We start from the raw sequence: 26,804 nt of genomic DNA on the forward strand, positions 1-26,804 counted from the left end.
GGACCTTTAGTCCATTCAAAAGTTGTTTTTGGACTCCTTTCTGGGCATTTTTCTCCCTGTGGTTCATTCCAAACATCTCATTTCAAGATTAGGAGTGCTGATTTTTATGGAAATACACAGCAGCGACCTCACATGCAGGGTCACCAATAACTAGTTGACAGTGTGCAAAAGAAAATGAATGATTGAACCTGTCGATCCCGATTATACACAAGGAGATGGACAGTTTTGTCCTCACAGCCCTTTGCATTCCCTGCATAATAATAGCCTGTTGTCAAGGAGGGAGGAAGGAAGAAAGGAGGGAGAGGGGAGGAAACTGCGCTGAAAGAAAAGCAACTGCTGATCCAAGTGTGAGGTTAAATGCTCTGGAAGCGCAAAGAGGGAGGGAGCAGTGTCTTATTCTGAGAGGTGTGGGTTTAGTGTTGGATCTTTTCTTTCTCTCTTTTTTTGGTCAATAATTGACGAAAAAAACCCGCACTTGGATCAATATTACCAAATCAGTTTTTCAGGGGCGTTATCTCTGGCTCTAAAGTCTATTTTTTTTTTTCTTTCTAAGTCATGCCACGTTTGAGATTACGCCTGTGATGGGCTGAGCCATCATCCTCCTCTCGCTCACACTCTGCTGCCGCTCAGACACAGAGGCTGGTCGAAAAGTTACCAAAGTTGCCTTGCCTTTTATTTGTTTATGTATTTGACATTGTCATCGCGAACACCTCATTCTGCTGTTCACCGGGCCCGCCGCAGCATGCTGGACTGACGGCTTGGAGGAATGGCATCGGCTGTGTTTGAAGGGACGTCCCTGGTCAACATGTTCGTCCGGGACTGCTGGGTTAACGGGATCCGGAGACTTATTATCAGTCAGAGCGGAGAGGAAGAGGAGTTTTTCGAGATCAGGACCGAGTGGTCTGACAGGAACATTTTATACTTGCATCGCAGTTACTCTGATCTCGGGCGGCTGTTTAGGAGACTGGTGGAGTCTTTTCCGGAGGACAGACGAGATCTGTCCAAATCTCCACTGATAGAAGGTTGGTGTGACAGCGGATAACATGTGACAGTTACTAATCTACAAGGCAGGAAGCGATGATCGAGCAGTATCAGAAATAACTCATTTCTATTATTATATTCCCGTTCAGGAGCGTATTGCATTTATACTGTAAGTGTAGGAAGTAAGTTGGCCACCCTGTCCTCTTTAGCACTACGAGTTTCAGATTCCAGAAGAGAAATATTTACTCTGAAGTCCCGAAACAAAGAAAACTAATTTTGGCATTTCAAGCAATTAAACTTGCAGATGGCATTTCTATGTAATTAGTGAAATAATTGAAGCTCAGTTTTCTACTATTTACCAGACTTTTGCAGCATTTTTCAGCAATATGAAGCTACCTCGAACTAAATCAGCACTGACCACTTTTTTTTAACTAATTGAAAAGTTTGTCTTGGAGTTTGCGGTGGACTCCCTAAAGGAAATCCTCCTGCAGATTATATTCCTGTTTACATTTTGCAAGAGCTGGTACAGAAGTTGTTGTCTTTGTGCATTGCAGTCAGATCCAGATCTGCAAATGATCCATTGACACCATAGGGCTGATTAAAGTGCTGGTGATTAACAAAGCAGAATACACGAAAAATATTGAGCTTAATCAGCAAAGGCTTGGTTCTAATTTGAAAGGCTTCAGAGCCTTGGAGGTTAATAATTAACATTGTGCTCTTTAGGATGTCACATCAATAGAAGTCTGTGCTGACAGCATGTTTCTAATCTATGTCAATATTTAGGACCTAAAAGACTGGACACACTATGTGTAAGATTTGTTGCCATGACTCTGTGGGAGCTGGATTCCCTATGGGGATCCTTAAGTACCAATGCAGACTTTCAGTGTGGAAATCTGTTCTTTACATCTTACATCACAAGCTTGCTGCTGGAGCAAGTCTTTTCTGGTAGCTTAAAACTTGGATCAAAGGCCACGGCAAAAATATTTCTATTGCTTATGCACATTTTTTATTATGAGGGATAAAAAGTACACAGTTTTGCAGAAGATGAGTGCTGAAATATAAACTTGTTGAGATATAAACAGTTAGTCCAGATGGTAGCATTTTAGGTTAACATCAGTTATTTGACACACTATTTTGCCATCGCATGTCTCCAGATTTGGTGATTCTTTTAAAGATATGAAAGTGAAGGTTTTTCCTTCAAAAGCAAGCGGGGTATTCAAGTTAAAGCTTGGCTTTACTGTGTCTGAGCATCCAACCAAAGCATACTGTTTACGTTGTCTTTGACCATGTTGCAATATTTGCCTTTCATAGTCACTTTAAACCACCTGTGTCTGGCTTAATCCAGGGGTCTTTTTAGTGGTTTTCCCGCACTCTTTTCCACTTTCTATTTTTATTTATTTATTTTTAAATGGAAGTGCGGGAGAGCCATCCAGCCACAAACTACTGCAGAAATAACTTGTTTGTTTTGTTTTTTGTTTTTTAAATTACTTCACTTAATTTTGAGTAAATATAACTAAAACGTTCGTCCAAAACTGAATGTGAAAGATTTTGTGCTACTGATATCAGGTAATTTAAACAGTAAAATATAAGGCAGTGCTTTGCAGACGGCAGTCTTTTGGTATACTATGTGTGAACCTCCAGCATTCAGGATTTGGATACCCCACAACTGTCACAAATTTGGCAAAACTCCCAGCCTCTCCTGTGTGAGAGAGGACCCCCCCCCCCCCTCGGCACTTTGCTTTCGTGTCTACTTGCTGAGCTTATACCAGTGTTTTGGAGACATCCCTTTAGCTGGGACTGGAAAGGCTGGCTTCCTGCTCAGGCACTAAAATAGCTGACAGAGTTGTTGACAGCTAGCTGCTTCGCCTCAGCCAGTGCAGTGTGGAATGCATTTTGGGACGAGACATTTTTGATCTCATGACTCACTTTTCACTTCTTTATTCCGTCTGTCACTCTCATGCTGATTATAGCTCAATGATAAATGAAGCTGAAGGAGACATCAAGACCATTTTAGTGTTTGAAACTGGTTTGAGCATTTCATTGACGGATTGTGAGCCACAGGGTTAAAAGAAATTGAGGAATTCCTGAATTCCTATCCCTTTTTAATATTTCCTTTGCATGCCATCTAATCGCTGCCCTGATTGAAGATCTTGAGGGGAGAAAATACACAAAACCATAGGTCTGCCCTTTCTCAGTCCATTTTGCCACAATTTCTGGCTCTGGTCATGTTTTCCTGTTTCTGTGCTGCGTCTAGGCAACAAGGAAGGCGTGCAGAGCTTTTCAGACTTATGTCATGATGAGAAAGAGGGCGACTGCGGAGGAGTGGACTTCCCATATTTAGTACCGCTGGTCTGCCAGGGCCTCATCACACTTACCTTACATGTGACCCCATGAGCATACAGACAGCGAGCGATTGCTCACATTCCATGTGAGCTAGATATGATCAAGGAATGTAGACGCAGACAGCGTTGAAATCACTCTTACAAACTGTCAGCTTCTGTTGCCTACTCAAGCAGTTTCTCTATTTTAGGCTTTTTTTTTTAACAGTAATATATGAATGCTAAACAATATAATACAACCTCAATTTTTACTCTGTAGGCAGCGAAGGTGACACTTTGACACTGTGGAGAGGCTATTAAATTGGCAGACTACCTATAATGCAAAAGGAATATGTGCACATCACTTTCATGCAATTTGACATTTAAAATGGGATGTGCATGCATTGTCTGTTCAAAATTTGCATTAGATGAGAGATGAGAGTGAAGAAAATAGGCAATTTGATCATTAATGTGCTCAGAATGGCTACAGACAGGAGAATTCACCTAACCTAGCACCTTTCAAAGGTACACGATCTGCTCTCATGTCATCTGTAAACGTCGCTATTTAACATAGTTGTTTAATCTAATCAAGAAAACTCAATACAAAACAACATTGCTGCATTTATCAATGATCTCGGAGGGGCAGGTGAGCTTTGGACGTGCAACACTATCAACATCAAGCATAACTCAAGAAACGAAATTCCTCGAAATGCCAAAGTCTTCTTTTAACTTCCAGCTTAACGACAGCTGAATCAAGCTGAGCCATTTCAGCTTTTCACAAAGCAGCTTTGTGAAACCAAACAAATGGCAGCATACACGTAGTGGCTGCAAATAGAGATTTTACAGGAAATATAGTGTGCATGTGTAAAGATTAAAATGGCCTGCAGCAACAACTTGGTGCAACTTCTTGCTAATAAAAGTAACATCTTCTTTCTGACCATGCCTGGGGCTTGATGACAGAAGTATTCGGGAATAATGTGTTGACAAACTGTGGCATGTTAGTGGTTGAATGATTAAGTACTGTGCTGCTGACTGCAGCTTATCAGATCCCTGCAGAAGATAACTGTGAAATGTGGCTCTTACAACATAGGATGACTAGATAATGTGCATGAGGAAGACGTGGGGACGGCTGAGTTCCTGTTGTACACATGCTTCTATTTTTTGTAATATTACAGAGCTTCTCGTCACCATGGCATTTTATAATAATCTACCTTTATAATGACTACAATTAGTGCTACTGATTACTGATCACATTTTACCAACGAGCAGCCCCAGGTAAATAAACACAGTCACATGTTCTTCTTAAAAATAGAAGTACAGTAATCAAAAGTGAAAGCTACTAAGAGACAACTAAAAAGAGCCAAAATGGCTGGTTGTGAGGTCACTGTAGGGTAAAGTGAAAATGGTTTCACTGTAGAATAATTTGCTCTATACCACCAATGACAGCGTTGTTTAATTATTTATAGTGCATGGACCACTGTAACCAGAAAGTCCAAGCAGAAAAATCAGTTTACAACCATGTAATTCTAGCCAACACAGAAAATTAGACATCCTGGGTTAAACTCATGAGACACATGTCAGTAATCTAGCGAAGCACTCTAATATTGATGTGTTAGAGTGATTTCCAAAGCTATGGCACAAAATCCGCTCCCGAAAAATCCCCAAACTTTCTTTAATGAATATTTTTTCTCATCCAAAAGTTTTGCTGTGTGATTTTTTTTTTTTTTTTTTTTTTTTTTTAAATGAACATTAATCAGTATTTGTCATCTACAATAACATGCTTACACGACATTGGGCCTTATGACTGATTAACACCGTATGAAGCCAACTGATAGCAGCAGTTGCGTGCTGAAATTTGCACTCTCTAATTAGACACATAATCAAGCTACACACACCAGATTAACAGTGGTTAAAACTGGCAGAAACGCACACACTTCTCTTTGGCACATCACACACGTTTGAGTCTTGGTGTTATACGCAGTCTTCCAGATTATGCAGTGAAAAACGTCCCATCGTTGTCACCCCTACCCACTAGTTCCCACTTTGAAAATATTTATGTGCAAAGACACAGCCAAGATCAGACTGTGAAGAAAAGAACAGCAATTTGTGAGCTTGATCGCTCCAAATCTCTAAGATTAAATGCTTATGATTTATTCCTCATAATTCATTCCTTGATGGACTGCGTGCATGCATGCAATAAAGTGTATTTCTTTTCATTTAATTTATAACATTACTGCACTACATCAGTGGACACAAACTTTGAAATCTGTCCCCGATGATAACAACTAACAAGACAGGGTGTGGTTTGAAGTCTCCGCAGTGACGTTGTCATCCAGGCTTTGTTTCCGTTTAAGATGTTAACTGCTGACTGCTGACTCACACTTGAAACCTCCCGAGGTTTTGAATTAATATGAACAACTGTAACACAACCTAATGAACTTTATGGACACATTTCCAACATTGTGAAGCTTGTCTTGTTTAATCCAAGAGGTTATTTTCTGACTTCAGCTACATATTTTAAACAATTTTTACTTGCTCTCCATAGAGCTGCTTTTATTTACTGACACTACTCCCTGATTTTTCTGGTCGAGTGGACCAATCTGTAACACATTTATCTAATTTTTGCATGTTTACAACACTGAATATTGACACAAACCTATCACTAGCTTTAGTAGTAAAACATCTTAAAGTGCCTAAAACATGGGTGTCAAACATAAGGCCCGGGGACCAGAATAAGCCTGTGAAAGACAGCAGTGTTCATTTTGACAGTTAATTTTGATTTATTTTAATCACAGACTTTTGACTAAAATGTGAATTAGTTTTTGTCCTAATTTAGGCATCTAAATTTGTAATATGTCTATTTGTCTACTTTTAACATTGACATTTTGTCACATTTTCATGAGAAACAGGGAGCACGGGAGTTAGCTGAACCCTTGTTCCCACCCTGTTTCCCGGGGCCAGATCAAATTGTGTGTGTCTAACCTAACTGCATAAGGAGTTTACTTCTGATTGAATCACTTCCAAACTTGCCCCGCCTTTCTACACATCTTAATTAGTTCTGGTTGGATCTTGTCTCTCTTGAACATTTTCTTCTTTTTATTTGACAAAAGTGTAGATAAACTTCATCATTGCTTTTTCCTTGTGCGTTAGTACTTATTTAGGTATCGTCTTGTTTTTATCAAGAACAAAAAAGATCGTTGAAGAAAACTATGAAGAAAATTAGTGAACTAAAATGTGAAGAACACATTTTAACTCTACTTAAAAAGAACACCCCTATGGCCATTCATACCATACCAATGTAACTAAGTGAGAAACAATTAAATGGCCGATGTGTCTATTTACAACAGAAATTTCTGTTTTAAAGCTTGTGGGGATAGGTTAATTGGAAAATCCAAATTGTCACTAGGTGTGAATGTGCGAATGAATGTGAGTGTGAATGGTTGTCTGTCCCTGTGTGTTAGCCCTGCGACAGACTGGCGACCTGTCCAGGGTGTACCCTGCCTCTCGCCCTATGACAGCTGGGATAGGCTCCAGCACCCCCCGCGACCCTGAAAAAAAGGATAAGCGGAAGCGAATGGATGGAAATTTCTGTTTTAGTTTAAAATAACTTTCTGTGAATGAACAAAAACTTTCTGTTTTATAATCACAAGTCAGGCTGGGCAATGCACTACCAGAATTTTTCTGTATTATTGCACATTTATTTCTTACAATTTGAGTCCAAAGATGCTGACAGATTTTGTTTGCATTTCTTTATCGCGAAGAAAAATTGAGACGTAGGATTGAAATTGTACTTCACTTCCTTATATTGAGATATTTCAGAGAATAAATGTGTAATTAAGCTTCTTTACACTAACAGAAACAGGAGTTTCATTACTTAGGATCAAAGTGGGCTGTACGATATAAAATGAGTTTGACATCCTTCGCCTAAAACTCGTATCTGTTCTTGCACCGCGCTCTGGCAAACGGATATCGAAAGGACTTTGCAAGTTAAACAGGAGGAGGGCACAACACAAGCTTCAGATTGGGCACCTAGTCATGATTCAACTGCCACATCACTCTTCACATCCCCCAGGATGTGATGTCATCACTGTGGGTCATTATAAATGGATGAGCCTGTGAGTGTGCATAGAGGTCGTCTTACTCAGTGCTTCCATGTAACCACTGTGTGACTACATTTCATCTGTCCCAGTCAGTTCAGACAGAGCCACATCCCTGTGGCTGCAGTCTTCATCATTATTCTCCTCACCACATCCCTTTGTCAGCAGGCTGGCTGTAAATGATGCTCTGCTGACTTGCTCACTCATATCGGCGGTAGCCTTCTATTACCAAATGTGCTGATTTTACGCTCCCACTGCCTCTTAAATTGCATTCCTAGTTTTATGCAGGATTAGCGTGCTATCACAGACATTGTTCTACAGCCACTCCACCACCTATTATTACTTTCCTCTGTTATTACTGCTGTTATACAAATGCCAGCAATTGCGGTGGCAGTTTTACAGTGTTAGTGTGCACCCTGCTCTTGCTCTAAGGACAATGGTATGTGGTCTGTTTTTTCTCTCCTCCTACGAGAGGTAAATATCATGGGGCATTGTGAGGAAAAAGGTTACCGAAATAAAAAGGACTCTTGCATTTGAGCCAGTCTTTTTCAAGAGTTGGGATGAATTAAAATCTGTCTGGCTTTTGTGTTTTGACCTACAGAAAGCTAACACAGTGATGGCTGTAAAGGTCGTAGAGCTTGCCCTCTTTCATTTTCTAGGTGCAGAAATAGTTACACTTGGCCTTTTCATGGAGGGAAAGTTTCTTTGTACATCCGTCTCTATGTACAAATGATAAGGGCTCACCAAAAACATCTATACTAAAGGCACCGCTGCGTCAAATTTCACTGTGTCTTAGAGTTGTTGCGATACACTTTTTACAACATTAAAAAGACTGACAGGTGAAGTGAGTAACATTGAATAGGTCATAATAATGCAATGCTTTTAAGGAAAATGTTTGACCCCAAAGGAAGCTCAAAGGCTAAAAGCAAGACTATTTATCATCCAGGGCTCTTGAACTGTCATGGTTCTGCGTCATTTTGACCCAGTATTTTCAGTTTCTTGTATTTTGGTGTTTTTTCTGTATTATGGTTTGTTTTCTGATTCTTTAGTTGTCCTGTTTTGAATATTATAATCCTAAGTTTCAGTGTTATTCTGGTTAAGGGTTTGTTCTTAGGTTTAGTTCAGTGTCTAGTCTGTGCCTGTCATGTTTCCTGTTTTACTTTGAAGGTCCGTGTCTCATGTTAGTGTGTCCTGTGTAATTTTCCCCTGTGTTGTCATTATGTTTCATTCGAGTCAGCTGTGTCCTCATGTGTCTCCACTCCTCCTGATCACCTCATGTGTGTATTTAAGTCTTCAGTCTTCCTGTGTTCAGCGTCGTGTTGTCTGTGTTTCTTACCCTATGTCTGATCATAGTTTATTGTCGCAGTTTAAGTTGTAGTTCTAGGTCTTATTTGACTCGGTATTTTCTCAGTTAACTCTGTATGTTATCACCTGCAACTAGCAAAATAAAGGTTATTTTTGGGCTTTAAAGTTTCATCCCCTCGCCTCTGTCTGCTCCTGGGTCCTCAACGCTAACCCACACATGGTCTGCCTCGGCGGCCTGTGACATGAACGGATGTAAAACACTTCATGGAGATCCAGTGGATGGTTTTAAATCGAAGGAATCAAGTTAATAGAGCTTTATTTCACTGACAGGAATTCAAATCAGCAGCCAAATCCAGCGTACCGCAATCATTTAGAGTTCTTTGTTTCTTTCAGGGCTGGTGAAAATCAAAGAAGCGACCGACATCGAGGAGAAGTTAAACGAAGTGGAAAGGCTACTGAAGAATGCAATCAACATGCCATGCAAGGTTGGTATTTCATCTGATGGCATGTCATATAGACTTATAAAAGCTTCTTACATGAGCACATCAGCTCTGTACTCAAAAACCTCTTTCTTTAGTATTCCAGATCAGAGGTGATGCTGACTTTCTTTGAGCGGTCGCCCCTGGATCAGGTGCTAAGGAACGACAAAGTCCACAGAATCCAGCCATGCTTTGACAGTCCAATCAAGATATCAGGTTCATATACTTATTTAATGTGAATATAACTACATTTCAGTTATTTTTCATGATTTCTTTAAGGATGATGTAATATTCCTCTCTGCATTTTCCAGAAATCATGCGGTCCAATGGATTTTGTCTGGCCAACACAGAAACCATCGTGTTCGATCACAGTATCCCCGAAGAAAAAGAGAGACCTTCATCGACCGACTCTGTAGAACATACGTGAGTATAAGGATCGCTCAGTCATTAATTCTATCTGCCTTTGCATATGTTACTGAGCAAGAAAGCTATGTTTAAAATCACATTAAGGGCCAGAGTGAGTTTAACACAGTTGTAGGTTTGAAGGCCACTTCAGAGTAAGAAACTACCTACTTGCCTTCTCACAAATGTGAGGATTTCCATGCTTGCCTTTGAGTGTATACAATAAATGCTTTGGTGAGTAAAGAGGTCCTAGAATGTGAACCTACCCCAGGACCCTCCACCCGCTTCACATAGCACAGGAAGTGTGTCTGTGCAGCTCTTCCTTCCCTGGGTGTGTGTAGAAAGCAAAAGAGGAACACATTCCTCTCGGTACTTCACAGAAACACAAACAATGCAAATCACCCATAAATGGCAGCACAGTTCTAAGGTTTTGTCAGTGTTTTGATGTTGACACTTACATCACACCTTTGATTCCTGGGGTAAACTACACAGGCCTGGGTTAACCCAGTATGTCTTTCATTTTATTGCCAGGTATGAAGATGGAACAGAGTTTTTGCCATTGGAAACAGATGTGTGTGATGAAGAAACAGAAGCATATGTCACCAACCTCTCCTACTACCATCTGGTCCCATTTGAAACAGACATCCTGGAATGAGCATTGATCTACCAGATGCTTGTCGATGATGGCTTGTCACGCTGTAATATGTAGTCCTCAGTGGAACTCAACTATGCAATGCTGCACACCACGTAGCTGCTGCTTATTCCAGCGACTTTAAGAACTTTTTAAATAAGCATTGGTCATTTTGGAGTTGGCTGGGTGTACAGTTTGCACAGTAGTATTAGAGGAGCGCTACAGCAGCACGCCTTTGTTTTCATCCACTTTATGTGACATCACCGATGTGCCTCATCCAGAGCCTTACTTTTTTTTTTCCCACTTCAAAAGGCTTTCAGATGATGTACCTGAGGCAGCCACACAGTATAGATCCTCAGTGACACTTTTAACGTGCTGTTTGGCAACTTAAAAGAACTAAAATCTGTAGGTTGGGGTGTGATTGTAGTGGCGACTACGCAACAGTGGAAATTAAGAAGCAAAAGTAATTTATGGAAACATTCATGATTTTCTCTCATGGACCTAAGAGATGGATCTTTAAGGTTTATCATGTTCTCTGATTCCTGAAGTGATGCCACTTAGGAAAAAAGACAAAAACAAAAAACAGTTAAGGAGATTTTTATAGGATTTTTTTTTTTTTTGTTGTTGTTGTGTGGTGCAGTTTCCACCTGCATTAAGTTTTTTGTAAAAGCTTAAAACTCACAGGAAAACTCTGATTTTGTTGCTGTGTCATGCAGCAGGATCTTTGGTATGACAGTACACTGAAAGCTGAATGAAACTAGAAAACATGGGCTCTGATGATAGACACTTGTGGAATTTAGCTAGTCTTGGAGATGTTACCTGTGACAAATTGTTGCAATTGCTAAATTAAAGGCACTGAAGTGTGTGCAGTGCTTTTTGAGTCCTATTTGACCAGTCAAAGCAAACACCAGTCCACAAACTGGGGGGCAAGGTTTTCAATTTTGCATCTGTCCCAGGACTGAACCACAGAGGTTTTGATTATGATGGTGAATTGAGCAAGAATTATGTTATCTTATCCTCCAGCAGCATAAACATCAGCAGGAGATTCCTTTTCATGCTTCAGTTGGGCCTTGGACTGCTGTCAGTTAAAATAATATAAAGAAAATACAAAGTTTGGTTGTTATGTTGTTGCTTTGTGTTCAGATAAATGCTGCCGAGTTTGATGTTGATGAGACGTTTTTTGTATTAGTTTTGTCTGAATTATGAATTGTGATGTTAGACATGTAGCTTCATAAAAATGCTCATTTTTTTTGCCCATAAAGGAATAATTTGGTGTCAAGAGTGAGTGTAGCCTGTGGAAAACAGAATCATGTCTCTGCTGTTGTTGTTTTCTGATGAGTGATAAAATGGGGCAAAGAAAGCTTTGTTTAAAGGCTCCATTGAGGTCACTTTTGTAAGATGACATGAGTGGGTTCAGCCAGACAGCTGAGTGTGGGAGTCTACAGAACAAGTCCTCTCTTTATGTAAAGAAGACAAACAACTCTGCTGTACTACAAGTTTCTATAGGAAAAGTTGTGAAGCAAGGCAAACAATTGGTTAAAATTCACGCCTTTGTATGTTTGTACTATAAGGAGGGCACTTTTACTTCTGAAACTGAGAACTCAGTGGTGCATTGCAGAGGCTTTGAATGTGACCCAAATGCTAAAAATGTATATTTGTGTTGTGTTAGCTGTCTTTGCTTCAGCGGTTTTGTCACTGCAGGAGTCACCGTGGCCTTACAATGTAACTTAACAGCTTGTGTCCAGGTTCCTGCCCTTCCAAATGCAAAGGCATTCAGCCCTCCACAAACTTGGCACATGAGCCGTCAGCATGGCGATCCTCCACATGAATCTGTTTAGTAACACAGTCATGATCACTATTCACCCCGTGAGAAAGTACAGCTCTTTCACAGGATACAAAAGTATTTCATGCTTTCTCTTGTTTTTTGAACAAGAATGACGTGCTGATTTTGTATATAAGCATTTCTGTCTAAGGTGCGAAAAAAAACTGGAATTTCCCACTAAAATTTCTGGACCAAGATTTTGTTCTACATGAAATTGTCTGATATTGATGAACGAGCATAGGCGTTCATATTTAATAATGAAAACTCCAGCAAGACCTCTGCCTTCTTTACGACTCTTTTGCAAGCTTATGGCATTCAGTTTATTTTGAATATGAAGTTCTGAAATGGTACTCAACGCATTCAGTGCAATGAGGAAAAACACAACGCTGGTACTCCAGTGCCAGTGAAACTCTGAAACAAAGCTACATGCCTGGTGTGCCAGCCAGAGGTTTGAAGAGAGACAAGTGAAGACAATAGGAAAATAAAGTTACACAAAATATTCTTATTTATTTTGTAAATTTCAGCCACATTCTGTGAAGCCAACCATTCTATGCCTTGTAATGTATTGTATATTTACTTGTGTGCGTCATACGTGAGATGAACCTTTGGTTTGTAAATATGAATCTTAATTATAAACTTCTAAGATGAAGTTTATGTGCAAACATGTTTGATAACCTTAAAGATGTTCAGTATTGGTTACAAATTATTATTCAAAAAACCTTCTCAAAACAAATAAACGTTTTCAATAAAACAAATGGTCCTGTGATGTCTTTTGTGCACAAAGTGATTGGACCTTAGGGTCATAGAACGGCAGATGTAGACTGTGGGTAACTTGAGAAGCAAGGTGGCTACAATCATTAGTGTTGGATATGAGATTCAGAGGCATTCAGTGATAAGTGCACAATACTCATCCACAAACTCAAAGAAGTGGAGAATATTTGGTTGGGAAATCATGATTTGTAAATATGAATATCAGAAGCAAATATTCCAAGTTGCTGGAGCCTTATTGGAAGCAGTGCACAAATTTGGACGGCAATCACTGGAAAATTCTCTTATTCTGGTAGTATTTTAATGTTTATGTATTTAAGATGCTACTAAAAAGAAAGTGAAGACAGAGATGTATGGTAATATTGATGATATTTATTGTATATGATCACTTTATTCTATGGAAGTACACAGGCATTGAGGTGCTTGGCCCGCTGCCCGTTATCTTAGAGCGACACCTGATGGTGGGTACAGGTAGTCATCATCAGTGTCGCTTCTTCAAAATTCAGTACAGTTAAAAGGTTGCTGATTTAAAAAAAGGGGGAAAACTGTAAAATAAGAAACAGCAACAAGATGAAATAAGTAAATAATTACAGCAACCAGAAACCCCGTAAAAAAACAGAAAGATCAACATCAATATCTTGTGTTGTTTTCATTAGATAATCTTTGTTGTTCTATTTAACTGTGGAAAAAATGTTCTATCAACGGAATGTAAAAATAAAAAACTAAATTGAACATAACACAATAAATATTCATTAATTATTTGTTATTAACCACCTGTTTATTAGGACGACCTGCATCACAAACCTTGACTTGCAGTTTCATCAGTATAAATACTTATATTTTTGCATTTGTGTACGTTCATAAAGTGGAAAAAAAAAGACCGTAAACATGGCGTAAACGTCGATGAAAATCTTCTGTAAAAAATGTAGTAAGTGGTACAGATCAAAAGTGATTTAAATACTATTAAAACAAAATTAAACTACAAAAAAAAGCTAAAGGAGGAACCGTTTTGTTTGGTAACCCCTTCAGGAGGCTGCGCAACCCGGCGCATGCGCGGAGGGAGGTCGATTTAGCGGTTGTTTCCTGCTTGCTGTTTCCACTCGAAGCAATGGCAGAAGTAAAAGCTTCCCTGGCTTGTGGAGGTATGTTCAGCTTTTGTATTTCCTGTATGAATAACAGTGGACCACACACGCTATCCCAGCATCAGTTTAAAGGCCCCTAGCAGCTGCCGTTGGTGAAAATGCGGCTCAAACTGAAGCACAGTTAGCCGGAGGGGCGACAGCTTTAGCTGGTGATGCTTCAGTCATGAGGTTTAATGCTGGGGAGGAAAAGAAACCTTAAAGCTGTAAAGCTTCACATTGAGATAAACACCTTGTCTGATTTCAGTGTTTTCTTTTACCGTCACAGTTATAGCGGCTTTCCTGAGTTCAGCGGTGCTTGCATTTGTTGAAGACCTAGATGACACGTAAGTGATGCACTACTATGTGCTTTTCCCCCTTCACTGATTCACCAATTCAGCTTCCTGCTACGGCAACTTCCGAGTTTAGAAATCATGCTCCGTGTGGATGCAAAGTGGCTCACTGCTCCTACTTCCTGTACTTTAGCAATGCTCTAAACCCTGTATGGTAAAAAGTGCCCACATTGCAGTGGTTGCATTAGCAGAAAAAAAATACATGGTGGTGATGCTGATTTCCTCTCTTTCTAGTTGCACAGTGCTTTATTTTTTTTAATTGGATGCCTGTGGTGAAAAGTCTCTGTAGATTATCTCTCTTGTGTGTAATAAGCCTGTCTTTGTATTGGAACATTTTTCATGATTTTGCCAATGACAATTTAAACATTAGCTCATCAATGGGCAGAGAGTAGTCTGCACGCCACAGGCTTTAATTGATTTTTTCAGGCCCCCAGATGTCAGCAGTTTAAATGTGAGAATATGATTCTTACGTTAAATATGAGTTTGGATTGCTGTGGGGAGATTTACCCATATGGTATACTCAGTCTTTTGTGGTATTTCATTTGATTTTATTATTCATTAATTTTAATGTGATTTATTTGATTGTCAGAACTTGTCATTTCTGTCTAGTCTCAGCTGAATGGTTACAACTATGTTTTTTCTCTATTCCATAGATTTAAAGACACCAGAGTGAATGACGTCTGGCTGGTTGATGTGAGTTTGACATTATGGACCCACACAAACACACACTCTAATCTGGGTCCATTGAGCTATGGTTTACTTCATATCCAGCACGCCACTGTCTGAATCATCCCTTGCGGAAGCAATGGGAGTCTGGGTGGGATGTCATAAGGGAGGGGGTCGTGCAAACAGTCCCCTGTGATTAGTGAATGAGAAGTCATGCATGCACGGCAAAGCCGGGGGGCTCTGAGAGCTTTAAAGCAGGGTTTGTGTCGACACCCAAAGTAGCAAAAGTTGCTTTTGCTGCGCGTTATGGGCTCCATGGTGAATTGTGACATTAGTTTTATTTTTGTGTTGTTTTCTTATACTGATGAAATTGTTATATGTTGTGTAATTTGTGGAAACTAAGCTCCTAAAAAGAAATTCAAACAAACCAGACAATCACTGGAGCAAAAGGCTTTTACGTAAAATTAGTCAACAAGTTCTGCTTAACACTGAATCTTTGTCTTTTATTGCCATAATAACTGTTTTGTAATCCTTTTGGCTTTCAGTGGAGAAAGACCACTGTAACTGTTACCCATGGTCACATGTTAGGTTAGCCATTAAATCAACAATAAAGCACCAATGTGTAAAATTAGTACAGGAAAAATATGGTGTAACCGAAAAAGCCATAAAAATAACTTGCACAAGAGAGCAGATACAAACCAGTGTTTTAAGTATACAAAGAATCGTAACCAGTTACATAAGACATGTAATAGTCACACATATAATATAATAGACTTGTAATAACATTTCAATAAAAATGATGATTAAAAAACAGACAAAAACCAAACACTAAACGAGACCAGATAAAACAAACCTTTAATACACTACTTTTTGTTATTCATAAATTCAGACATACTTAACGTCCACTGATAAAGACAAACACGGTGTGTCATACCGGCTTCATAACTGCCTAACTTGTAAAATGCAATGGTACCTTAAATGGCCCTCTGGTTAAAGTGATGATTAAGAGCATGGGGAATCATACTTTCTCATGCTACTATCTCACCTCTGTGTGAAGATCTTTTTGTGGTGGTGGAATAAGACGTGACGTGCAACCTTTAGCGGGTTGTTTTGTTCTAATGAGCATGTCGTCATTTTGTGCATGCCTGTCTGTTAAACCCTACGTTTAGTGCTGCCGGCGTGCTCTGGAATGATGGTCTGGCACTTTTTCCTCCAAGGGAGGAAATGGAACACAGTCTGACTTAAAGTCAGTCATTGCTGAAGTGTATTTCATGCAAAAGATGCAAAAAGGCAAATTAAATGGTCAAAAGCTAACATGACCTAACACTGACAACATAGATGTCACAGTTTTCTCCTTCATTCACATGAACTCTGTTTCATCTTACAGTACCTGTCTTTTAGTTATCCTAAATGGCCTTTTATTCTTTTTGTTTGGTAAGCATAGTGTGCCATGTTAGTATTTTATTTTCTCTTGTCCTGTGAAACTTACTTCATTACGTCATGTCTGTGTAGGTTCTCAGTTGTCCAGGTCATGGTAGCTTCAGGAGCTTGACAAAAGAAGTCCAGTGGCCTTCTTTTCAAGCTCTTAAGACTTCATTACATTGTTCACATAAACTCAACCTTTCCTCAATCAGTTAAATTAAAAGTCCTGTACCTTTGCATATATTTTACTTTGACATATTTCTATAAATGTGCTGAAAATGTTAGAACAGCTTTTATTTTGAAGACATATGGGTACATAAGGATTATCTGTGGATATTTCATTAACCCTTGATGTATTATAAATCTTACCAGCAAACAGACAGATATTAAAAAAGAGAGAGTTTAACATTTAATTATAGTCTCCCTTAGAGGTAGCTAATGTGTCGTCATGGCAAAAAGAAAGTTAGACCTTTTGCCAATTCTACATTTTTTATATTGGGACATAATAGAAGTAATGCTCTCCTTACCAAGTCTTAAAATTTGGTAAATATAACCTTAGATGGACAGCAGCACGTGACATATCACACAGTGTCATTATCAGTAAATCATGAAAATGCAGAAGCAGTTTGTGGAAAAATTAAGTACACCCCAGTGTCTACTGATTTACTAGCTTGTAGAACGACTAGCCATACTTCAGCCTGTTAACTAATGTTAAGATCTAAGATGCTAACTGAGGCCTGTAGAGTCTGAGATGCTCTGGGGGTGAACTTGCCGCGATGTCCACTTCTGGCAAGATTAACAATTGTCTTGAATTTTCCATGTTCTCACTGTAGAATGATGCACTTTTAATTATTTGGAAATGGTCATATAGCCTCTCCAACACAGATGGACAGCAGCTTTTCCTTCTCTAAGAACAGTTAGACACTGCATTGCAGATGTCGTTCCTTCCTGGCAAACAAGTGTCAGTGCTCCAGACAGGAAAAACGTCTGTTTCTATGGCAGTGCTCACATTTGCTAATGACCAGTGCATTTGATTAGTAAAAGCAGGGTGTGCCTTATTTTTACCACAACTCTGCCTTTGTTTTGCCCCGGTACTAAAGACACTGCATCTGTACTGTTAATGTGACATCATGAAGTTCAGACTTCTGCAATGTAGAAAATATGAAAATATACTAGCGTCCCAAACCCTGATAAATGGGAGGGATGGATCAGGAAGGACTGCCGACATAAAATCTGTGTCAAATCAAATATGCGGATCCATCCTCTGTGGTGAACCGTTGGGAAATAAAGGACCAGCTGAAAGCACCTTCTCTTTTCTCTGTTCTTTGAAAATGGGATGACATGAGTACAGTTCTTGAACCACTATTTCAAGCTTAGCTTAAAATTAAACAACTGCAATTGTTCTTCCTTTTTTATCTGCTGTTAATTACCAATAATGCTTTAACTCAGCTGTGTTTGTCCTTTCAACAATGGGGTGAATCTTGACAGCGCAATATTAAGGTCGCTATTAATATAGTTTATGATTATATGAAAGACTTCACAGTAGGTTGTACATGATCTAAAGAATGCTTTTTTAAAATTCTTGTGGTCTCTTTCAGTTCTATGCTCCGTGGTGCGGCTATTGTAAAAAACTAGAGCCAATATGGCATGAGGTAGGAGCTGAGCTGAAGAGCTCAGGGTCGCCGGTTCGTGTGGGAAAGATGGATGCTACGGCTTACTCTGGTGAGTAAATCATGTAGCAGTTTAATGTCTTCCCCTGGAGCTTGCGTGCCCCCAGGTGATTACTTTATGTGCTAGAGACAACATTTCTCTGTAATGGACCATGTTGTTCAACATCATGATGCTTTCAATATAAACATTAGAGTATTAATGCCAGTTACTGTGACATTTGTGTGACGTGTAGGGATGTTGGTACAGCAATATTACAAGTGTGTTAGAGTAAAAATTATACCTCTACAAATGCAACAGTTCTGTGTCTTATTAAGCAGCTGCTAACTGCAAGATTAATCTATGGACACGTATTCTCCAGCCACAGGAAAGCATCTTTCTTTTTGAATCTGTAATGCTTCAGAGAGATATACTTAATTTTTGCAGTGAGATTAAATTAGGAGAGCATTTGAATCCTTTAAGACGATTACAAGAGGGTATTAAAATCTTTCAAAGAGAGAGACGTCTTTCAAGATGTGGAGATTAAGCCTTTCAAAAAAAGCAAGTATGATTTGTATTGTTTTCTGTGTTGCAGGAATGGCATCAGAGTTTGGTGTTCGTGGTTACCCCACAATAAAACTGTAAGTACCACTCTTTAGTTTGGTATAGATGCAAGATGAAGTTAAATGATTTGAATATATCCCACACTCATTATAGACTTTATGGGAAGTAATGCCAAGCAGTCTTTTAAAAACAAGTTATTATACTTGAGCGCTTAGAAAAAGTAATATGCTATTAAAAGGTTAATTAAATTTGAACACAATATTTAATTATTCCATTAAAGTTGTTTTGCAGGTAACACTGTCTTTGTGAAGCTTCAGTAATTTTCCTTTCACTATTTAATCAGAGGAGCGTTTTTTTTCACCAACATGTAGTAATTTTGGACTGTAATTTGTTATGTGGCTGTTGCATTATTTATATTTTATACTCTAGCTATTGCTTCAGCCACCCCACCCCCACTGTAACCTCCTGTATCTAAGTGTACCTGCGTGTATTTTGTGTCATTATAAAGATGCTTTTTCCCTTGTTGCCTTGCCTTTGGAGATGCCCTTAGATAAATTATTCAAGAGGGAATAAGGTGTTGTTGCTTTCTCCTTAAGGCATAACCAAGTAACAAAGTCAGTTCACACATTTTGAAAAAAAATTATATTAGTTTGGCACTTCAGAGTGCTGTTAATTACACATTTCTTGTGGGATGATTGTGCAAAACTCCCTTTAATCATTGGAATTAGCAATAGCTTCTTGATTTCATTCGTATGCCTTTCTTACAGTATATCTGAGTGTACCTGTGAAACTACAAATGCAGTTGTCCAAATGTTTTAGCGCATACTTTCCATTTAATTTATTTCAAATCATTTCTTAAAATTCAAGTGCCATTTTTTTTATTATAAAATGAATGAATTTAGGTAGACACCAGCTGCTTAACGGCAGGGCTCATGTTGACATGAGATAAATGATCTTGCAACTTAGCAGAGTTCCCTCCATTTATATGAAGCTGAATCATTTATCAGCACACTAACATAATGGGCTCCCCATTTAGTTTCATCAAGCTCATTTGGGAAAGTGCCACAAGATCACTGCAGGGTTCATAACATTAAACCAAGCAAGTGATGAAACATCCATCGAAGAACACGAGATACCTCCCTTGGTGACAGAAGGAGACTTGATTTAGAGTTCTGTTTCCCCCTGAGTTCATTAAGCGCCGTGGGCTGATGCAACCTTAGCAATCCTTAATGCATTTTGCTTGTTGTAAGAGCTCGACTCGAGCAGTTTTCTCGGCTGGAACTCAATTAGGTAAAGTCATTTGTCTTTTTTTTTTCCCCTATTGGAGGTGTAATGATTTAGATTAAGTTGACCTTTGCGGTGAACAGGGTTTTCCTGGTAGGTGCTGTTTCACCAGAACATGCTGTTTGTATGACAGGTTGTTGTTTTTAAGTTCAGATGTTGGTCACAGACTTTTAAGTGAGATAATTTGCTTTTTATTGTTAAAGGCATTCATTTCATATGTAAAGGTATGATGTTAATATAAAACATGGGCAGAGTTTCAAAATTATGATGGAAACGTCTGTAAAAGAAAGGCTTAATCTGGCATTAAATTCTAGGTTTTCAATTTGTTTTCTTTTCACATCATATACCACATATCTTATATTCAATGTATAACATATGAGACACCTATAACATGAAAGGGAACAGGTGGATTTATAAAACTGCTTATTGCGATGGTTTCTCAAAAATTGCTAACTCCTGTTAACTTACAATAGGTGTCTCCATAGTTTACAAAATTAGATATAAAAAACAAAAACATCCAGTGATGGGCTGTTCTTGTCAATGACAGAGGTCAGAGGAGAACTGCTTGATTGGTTAAGGCCCCCCCCCCCAAAAAAAGAAAAGTGACTGCAACTATTTTGAGCATGATCGCTTTGCAGATCAGTATCTCAGTATGCGTAACACGCTGAAACTTGATTGGCCAGACCAAACCAGGCTTCACTCCCTGTGACTCACCAAAACTGAAGTGTGGAAAAGCATGTCTTGGTACGATGACTTTAGATTTCTGCTGTAATGCGCAGATGGTAGGGTCACGATTTGGCATCCAGCTGCCTTGTGTCAACGCTTCAGGCTGGGTTAGTGGTAAAATTGCGTGGGGAATGCTTTTCCCTGGCGCATATTAAGGCCCTTAATACCAACTGAACATCATTCGAATGCCATTGCCGAGCCGAGTATTGTTGCTGACCGTGTGCATCTCTTGATAGCCACTGCCAGCAGGGTAAGGCGCCATTTCACAAAGCACACATGATCTGAAGCCGGTTCCATCGACATGCCAGCGGGTTTTGTATGTTCCATTCGCCTCGGCTCTCGACCAAAACCCCCTTTGGGATGAGGTTGAAAGGGAGAGCCGTACAGCCAGCAATTCTGTAGCATCGTGTACTGGTTTTATATGAACATGGTAAACAATCTGTAAGGAATGTTTCCAATATTATACTGAATCTATGCCACCAATTAATTTAGGATTTTTTAAGTGGGCAAAGGTGGGTCCAACACTACATTAGAAAAGCATACAAAAAATTGGCACCTGCTATATAAAATGAGGAAGAACCAGTAGAAGGAAAAAAATATTTGTGTTGCTTAAACAGCAAAAATAATCTACTCTAAAATGTCAAAAGAGCGGTCCAATCAGAAAATTTAGTTCGACGTACACCTCTTGCATAATATTCTTTTTTCATACAAATCCTGAATGCATGACTGCCAAGCAGTTAATTCCCGTTTTATTCAGTTTCACATAAATATGCAAGCGGTGTCATTCTGTTGGCACAAAACAGTGAAAGGTGTTGAATGGGTTTTCAATGAAATATTCAGTCTTTCACTATTTTTTCTTATTATTTTCAGGTTAAAGGGTGATCTTGCCTACAATTACAAGGGACCGAGGACAAAAGATGATATTGTAGAGTTTGCCAACAGGGTGGCAGGGTAAGTTACAGGGTTCAAACAACACTTGGAAATCAACATGAGGAGAAACTGAGAGCCGAGTAGAACTTCCCTTATTTCACAGGAAGACATGCCAAGCTAAATGAAAACCATCTAAGGCAGCTTATCAACCCAGGCCATATTTGTTTCATAGCTCAATGGATTTCTGCCTCTGATGCTCCACTTTAAACCACTGTATCAAGTGAGCCTGACAGATTTCTCCCCTCCTTGAGGGAAATCAAACTAGATCCGTGACAGAGGGGCTGATCAAAAGCTTGGCTCGGAGACGGGTTGAGGACTGCAGTGGTTTTTTGAACTGCCACTGGGTGGTGCTAGCAGCACAGAAACCAAGATTAGGACGTTACACATCACTGTTGTACTCTGTGAGGTTTAAATACTTATCAAAATGAACTCCTGTCTATGTTTTGTTTGTTTGTTTGTTTGTTTGTTTGTTCTTTATTCCATCAGACCAGCCGTCCGAGCCCTTCCCAGCAAGCAGATGTTTGAGCACATGATGAAACGGCACGATGTGCTTTTTGTGTATGTTGGTGGGGATTCTCCTCTCAAAGTAAGCAACCTACATCAATACACTTTCATTCTTTTATTCTTTAGCAACCACACAAAAGTCTGCATCATAGGGGCAATGCTATGCTGCAGCATTGACATAATATAAGAAAGAATTAATTCTATGCAATACCTTCAAGTGATAATTTACAATCTTTGAATACCGAAAGCCTTTTTTTTTTTTCCTTCTTTTTTTGCTATTGCAGGAGAAGTACAACGACGCTGCCTCTGAGCTCATCGTCTATACTTACTTCTTCTCTGCTTCAGAGGAAGCCTTGCCAGAGGTAATGCTTTGAATAGGCGATCATCTTTCGTCTTTAGAAAGTATGAAATTAATTTCACAAAGATACACTCACAAACATGTCATTAATGCACTTGGGAATGACACATGCAGTTATATTTTCCTAGTTTGAGATAATGTATTTAGATTCTTTGAGCATGTCTCTTGCCCTGGGATTGCACACGTTACAAGCTCTGATGTTTTTTTTTCCCAGTACAAAGAGTTTTTCACATATTTTATATGATTTATGGATCTTTGTCTAAAGTGGTGTTTTTGTGTTTTCAACAGTCAGTATCTTTGCCAGAGCTTCCTGCTGTCGTAGTCTTTAAAGATGGAGGCTACTTTACCTATGATGGTAAGTATTTTATTTGCTTTAGGCTTTGTCCACTACTGTTGTCTTGTTTTTTTCAATTGGTTTAGTTTAATAGCTTAACTAGAGGGCAGTAGGGTGCCATGCTGTCTCCTGCTCCCGCCTGCTATTCCCTCCTCCTTCTCGCCTCTCACATAAACTTTGTAACCAGAGCTGTCTTCATGTAGTTTTCCCGTTCCTGCCGCTGCTCTTTCATCCTCACCACACTGAGTTATGGTGTGCCTGGCCCATCATAAAGCACCCCAGGCTCTGCCCACTATTGTGTGTGTGGTTAGGCCAGTGATGTTGTGGCAGTTTGTCTCTGGGCGGACATACATAGCAGGCCAGGGTGGATGAACTGGCTTGAGTGGGCGTGCGAGACCGCAGATTCGACCAAAGAAGAGCGCAGAGCTGGTAGTGTGTATACAGTCAAAGCCAAGAGGTGAATCGCTGCATCAGCCATCGAGTCAAAGCAGACAAAAAAGAAAATCACATTTGTGATGCGTAAAAGCTTTAGAGGATCTGCTTTTTCAGGTCATAATTGAAAGCTTTCAGCGCAGTAACATGAGTTCACCGCATTCCTCCATGATCTCTTGTATTTCTCTGCCGCTTTGGGCCTGAGTTGGCAGGCGGAACCGGAAGCGAAGAGCGTCGAGGCACAGCGACAACACAAACGGACCCCAGTAGTGGCTGTTAGGGAGGTCAGGCGCACGGTGTGTGACCCGGAGAACAAAATCCATCTGCGTTGCGGTCTGTGCGTTTGCATCCATCTGCTCCACCTGACCATTTCGGAAGGCGGGCTTCACGCACCAGAATCTCAGCAGAAGAGGCTCGCCACAGTAGATGTTAACCACAAAAACTCCACACTCTGCAGAGTCCTCTAGGACTCTGATACGGAGGATGTGATGAATCTGTAGCATTGCCATGGTGACGGTGTGTTAAACTTGTCAAGGACTGAGGAGAAGAGCAGCATGGTAAAATGACATGGTTGTGTCCTTCCTTTCTTTGTCCTTTTCAGTCGTTCGGAAACTGCAGAAGAAAAAAACTTTGATTATTTAGTATAGTAACACAGAAACTGAGTCATTAAGCATTAGACACTTACCTCAAGTGATAGCAAAAGAGAAATTTAAGAAAGTGGTTTGCCTCGCTTTTTTAAAGACTTATAGCCTTCAGCCTCGGCTTTCTGTCCATCTGCTGTAGTATGCTTCTAGTCTCCCCGAAGGTCTTCTGGCTAAATGTTGGATGAAGGAATAAATGAGTCAACCACACCTCATATGGTTTGCTGTTGCCCTCACTTTGCATGGTGTTCAGTCAGAAAATTTTATATGGCTAAACTTATGAGCCCATTTGCATAGGCACCTAGTGACACTGTTTTATGGCAGGCTGTGACGTTTAGTCAAGCGTGTGAGTATTATACTGTGAAACTGACACGTTCTTTTTTTGCTGCATTGTTGTTTATCTTCTAGCTTTAGAGGCCGACAGCTGCCAAGATATTCTAACGACTTTGATCATGCCCCCCCGCCAACTATTTGCTTTCATATGTATTTTCCGGATACACAGATTCAAAGTACTCATTAGAAATTCACTGCACACTTGCTGTTCTTGCTGTGCACTCTTGTTTTTAAAGAACGGGTCCCACTGAGCACAACCACACTGTCCAAACACAAGCTCTCGCTTTGTGTAAAATGATATTTGACATGTTATTGTTTAGCTTTGATTGCTTTAGTGCGCATCACAAATAGCGGCATCCCCTTTGAAGAGCACTGTTAAGATATAGTAGAACACAGAAGCTCATACATATTTAATTATCCAAATCCTCTGTTTCATACAGTTATACAGGTCTGCTCTGCTATTGTGCTTCAAAGGCCAAGTGGTTTTGATCATTGTGTAGCTGCATTGAAAGCTACTGGGCAACATGTAAGAAAGCAGAAAAATATAATTAGCATATATGTCAGCATGCACAGTATGGCATTTGTAACTGTTTCACTTGCCAACAGTCTTTAGACACGTTTTTGGGTCTTTGAGTCCTCCTAATGCTCAGAGCTCCACATAAGGCTTCCTGTTAATCTGACTCAGTGGTTAATGGTTTGGCCTTTCCACTCCTTGTATGGAAACATTCATAATGCTGCCAGCTGTGAGGCCGAATGTGTTTGCATATGTTTATTGGGATCATGTAAATGACAGGATGATTAACAGTTTGTGAATGTGATGACAGAAAAGATCACACTTAAACAGGTGATAACACAATGATGACATTTTGGTACAGCGCACACGGTCAGCCTTCATTTCACTGGTTATTGCAATCTGCAGTGTTGGCAAGGTCAGCGTGAATGACATTGATGGAAACTGGTTGTTGTTTTTACTTTGTTTGGACAGAGGAGTGGTGGGTGGGAGATGGGGTATGAAGTGCAAAAAAGGCAGAGATGCTGCATGTAAATTGTGACCGTGGATTTCACGATCTTATTTTGGATAATTGTTTTTGGAAAGTGGACAAAAGTATTTAGACATGATTAACATAAGTCAAATGTTTAATTATTGTCAAATTATTAGGTCAAAATGATCAAATTATTGTTCCAGCTGCTGGTGTAATGTTTAATTACTAATTTATTGCTGAGCTATAAGTACATAATGTAGAGTGGAACCCCGACTTACGAAATTAATTCGTTCCCAAGGGTCTTTCGTAAGTCGAAAATTTTCTTAAGTCGAAGCACCCATCGCGCCTTTTGAGTGACCGATAGGCTATTGGCTAATTGCTAACTGCAACAACAATACACCGTTTAAGTGGAATAGCGAAGCGCAAGTACGAAAGCCAAGGGGGTTCTCACATGATCCGGAAGGCATTGTAGGCATTCTGGGCTCAGCCAAACAGAGCCAGCGGATTTCGTTATGCGGGCATGTTGCCGTAACACGGGCAGAAATATTGCCGTTAAGTGCCTACATAACTTGAATTTTTCGTTAAATGGGGTATTCGTAAGTCGGGGTTCCACATTCTGCAGTTGCATGCAAATTACAGTGGAGTAATTAAAGTAGGAATACAGTGAAGTACTTCAGTGAATTTACTTTAGTAGTAAGTCTACTTACTACATGGCTCTTGTCCACTTTTCTATATTTTTTTATTCATGTGGCATTTGTCACCAACAGTGGCTTCTTCTTCACTATAAATAATATAACTAACTATAACCGATATAGCTTTGTTTGATTTGATTGCTCAAGCATTACCTTACATGAATATGAGCTGCTAGCTACTGACAGCATCATTTTTTTTCTTTATCTTTACCCGATCCTATAACTGAGCAATACATAAAATATTTTTATATCACACTCTTTTTATTTGTTGTTGTATTCCTATTTCCTTTTAGCAGTTGAGCCAAAGCATCTTCTTTGTTAAACCTTATGTGTTCTTTTTTATAATAGCAAATTACCCATCATTACACCGAGCTTTGTGTCACATTTCAACACGTCATTCTCCTGGATCGTACGCTGTCTGAGTTATCTTTATGAAGCAGCTTCCTCCCCTCTCTATGCGTTTTCCCCCTGTGGTTCTGTTTCTACACTTTTTGCATTGTCTTGGAGGTCTTCTGTGCCATTAACCTTCATCCTTGAAATGTGTCAGAGCTGCCTCCTCCCTCTGCTCCAAACTCTGACACTGGATCATCCTCACTCCACCCACTGTCTGTTTATATTCCCCCTCATCTTTCTCTCTCACCTCCCACTGTGTGAACTCTGGGCTGAAGGGCTCCTGTAGGGCAGTATGGAGATTGTGAGGGTGGTGCCCGGGAAGAAAGCAGTTCTAATTTGTTTCAAGGTGAAGCAGGTTCAGTCGGTGTAGAGGTGGATCAGGCTGTACAACCCCAGTATGGGGCCTCCGAGCTTTCTTTTGCTTCTGGGGTAAAGTTGGGAAGCTGCATGCTGTCTGTAAAGCCAGAACATCTGTGGAAAGAACTCTCTGGAATGTCTGCCCTATCCACTGACTCAGCAGTCTTAACAGCAAGGCTCCGCTCCCTTTGCACAGTATAATCACTGAGGAATAGTTTCTAATACTACTGTAAGCTACGACCTTGGGGGGGGGTTTAAAAGTGT

At 39.8% G+C, this 26,804-nt stretch overlaps 2 protein-coding genes and 1 long non-coding RNA gene across 3 annotated transcripts in view; 2 read left to right on the top strand and 1 right to left on the bottom strand.

The window, feature by feature from the left end:
* Positions 1–269: 269 nt before the first annotated feature.
* Positions 270–12,790, top strand: pxdc1b (PX domain containing 1b). Its single transcript, XM_026180222.2, has 5 exons — positions 270–1,022; positions 9,095–9,186; positions 9,279–9,396; positions 9,492–9,603; positions 10,114–12,790. Exons 1-5 carry the CDS (start codon positions 767–769, stop codon positions 10,235–10,237), a joined length of 702 nt encoding a protein of 233 aa, XP_026036007.1. The 5' UTR covers positions 270–766; the 3' UTR covers positions 10,238–12,790.
* A 1,037-nt stretch (positions 12,791–13,827) lies between these two features.
* tmx3b (thioredoxin related transmembrane protein 3b) overlaps positions 13,828–26,804 on the top strand; it is a 36,327-nt gene continuing 23,350 nt past the window's right edge. The window contains exons 1-9 of the mRNA XM_026179963.2: positions 13,828–13,945; positions 14,211–14,268; positions 14,928–14,967; positions 17,961–18,084; positions 18,605–18,650; positions 21,454–21,534; positions 22,000–22,099; positions 22,302–22,379; positions 22,664–22,730. Of these exons, the coding sequence (XP_026035748.2) occupies positions 13,912–13,945; positions 14,211–14,268; positions 14,928–14,967; positions 17,961–18,084; positions 18,605–18,650; positions 21,454–21,534; positions 22,000–22,099; positions 22,302–22,379; positions 22,664–22,730 (628 nt within the window). The 5' untranslated portion in view covers positions 13,828–13,911. The remainder of the gene's footprint in view (positions 13,946–14,210; positions 14,269–14,927; positions 14,968–17,960; positions 18,085–18,604; positions 18,651–21,453; positions 21,535–21,999; positions 22,100–22,301; positions 22,380–22,663; positions 22,731–26,804) is intronic.
* Positions 22,118–25,095, bottom strand: LOC145430964 (uncharacterized). The gene is made up of 2 exons (XR_013911323.1): positions 23,827–25,095; positions 22,118–23,753 (listed from the first exon to the last, which is right to left on the bottom strand). It is a non-coding gene; the product is annotated as an uncharacterized LOC145430964 (long non-coding RNA).

Source organism: Astatotilapia calliptera, chromosome 9 (genome assembly GCF_964374335.1).
Source record: "Astatotilapia calliptera chromosome 9, fAstCal68.1, whole genome shotgun sequence".
NCBI classification, from domain to species: Eukaryota; Metazoa; Chordata; class Actinopteri; order Cichliformes; family Cichlidae; genus Astatotilapia; species Astatotilapia calliptera.

What these genes read in the sequence shown, in the direction of transcription:
- pxdc1b (XM_026180222.2), top strand. Translation starts at nt 767, where the DNA reads ATGGCATCGGCTGTGTTTGAAGGGACGTCCCTGGTCAACATGTTCGTC. An exon ending in CAAATCTCCACTGATAGAAG is followed by an intron (nt 1,023 to 9,094) that starts GTTGGTGTGACA and finishes TGTTTCTTTCAG; the next exon opens with GGCTGGTGAAAATCAAAGAA. An exon ending in CAGTCCAATCAAGATATCAG is followed by an intron (nt 9,397 to 9,491) that starts GTTCATATACTT and finishes TGCATTTTCCAG; the next exon opens with AAATCATGCGGTCCAATGGA.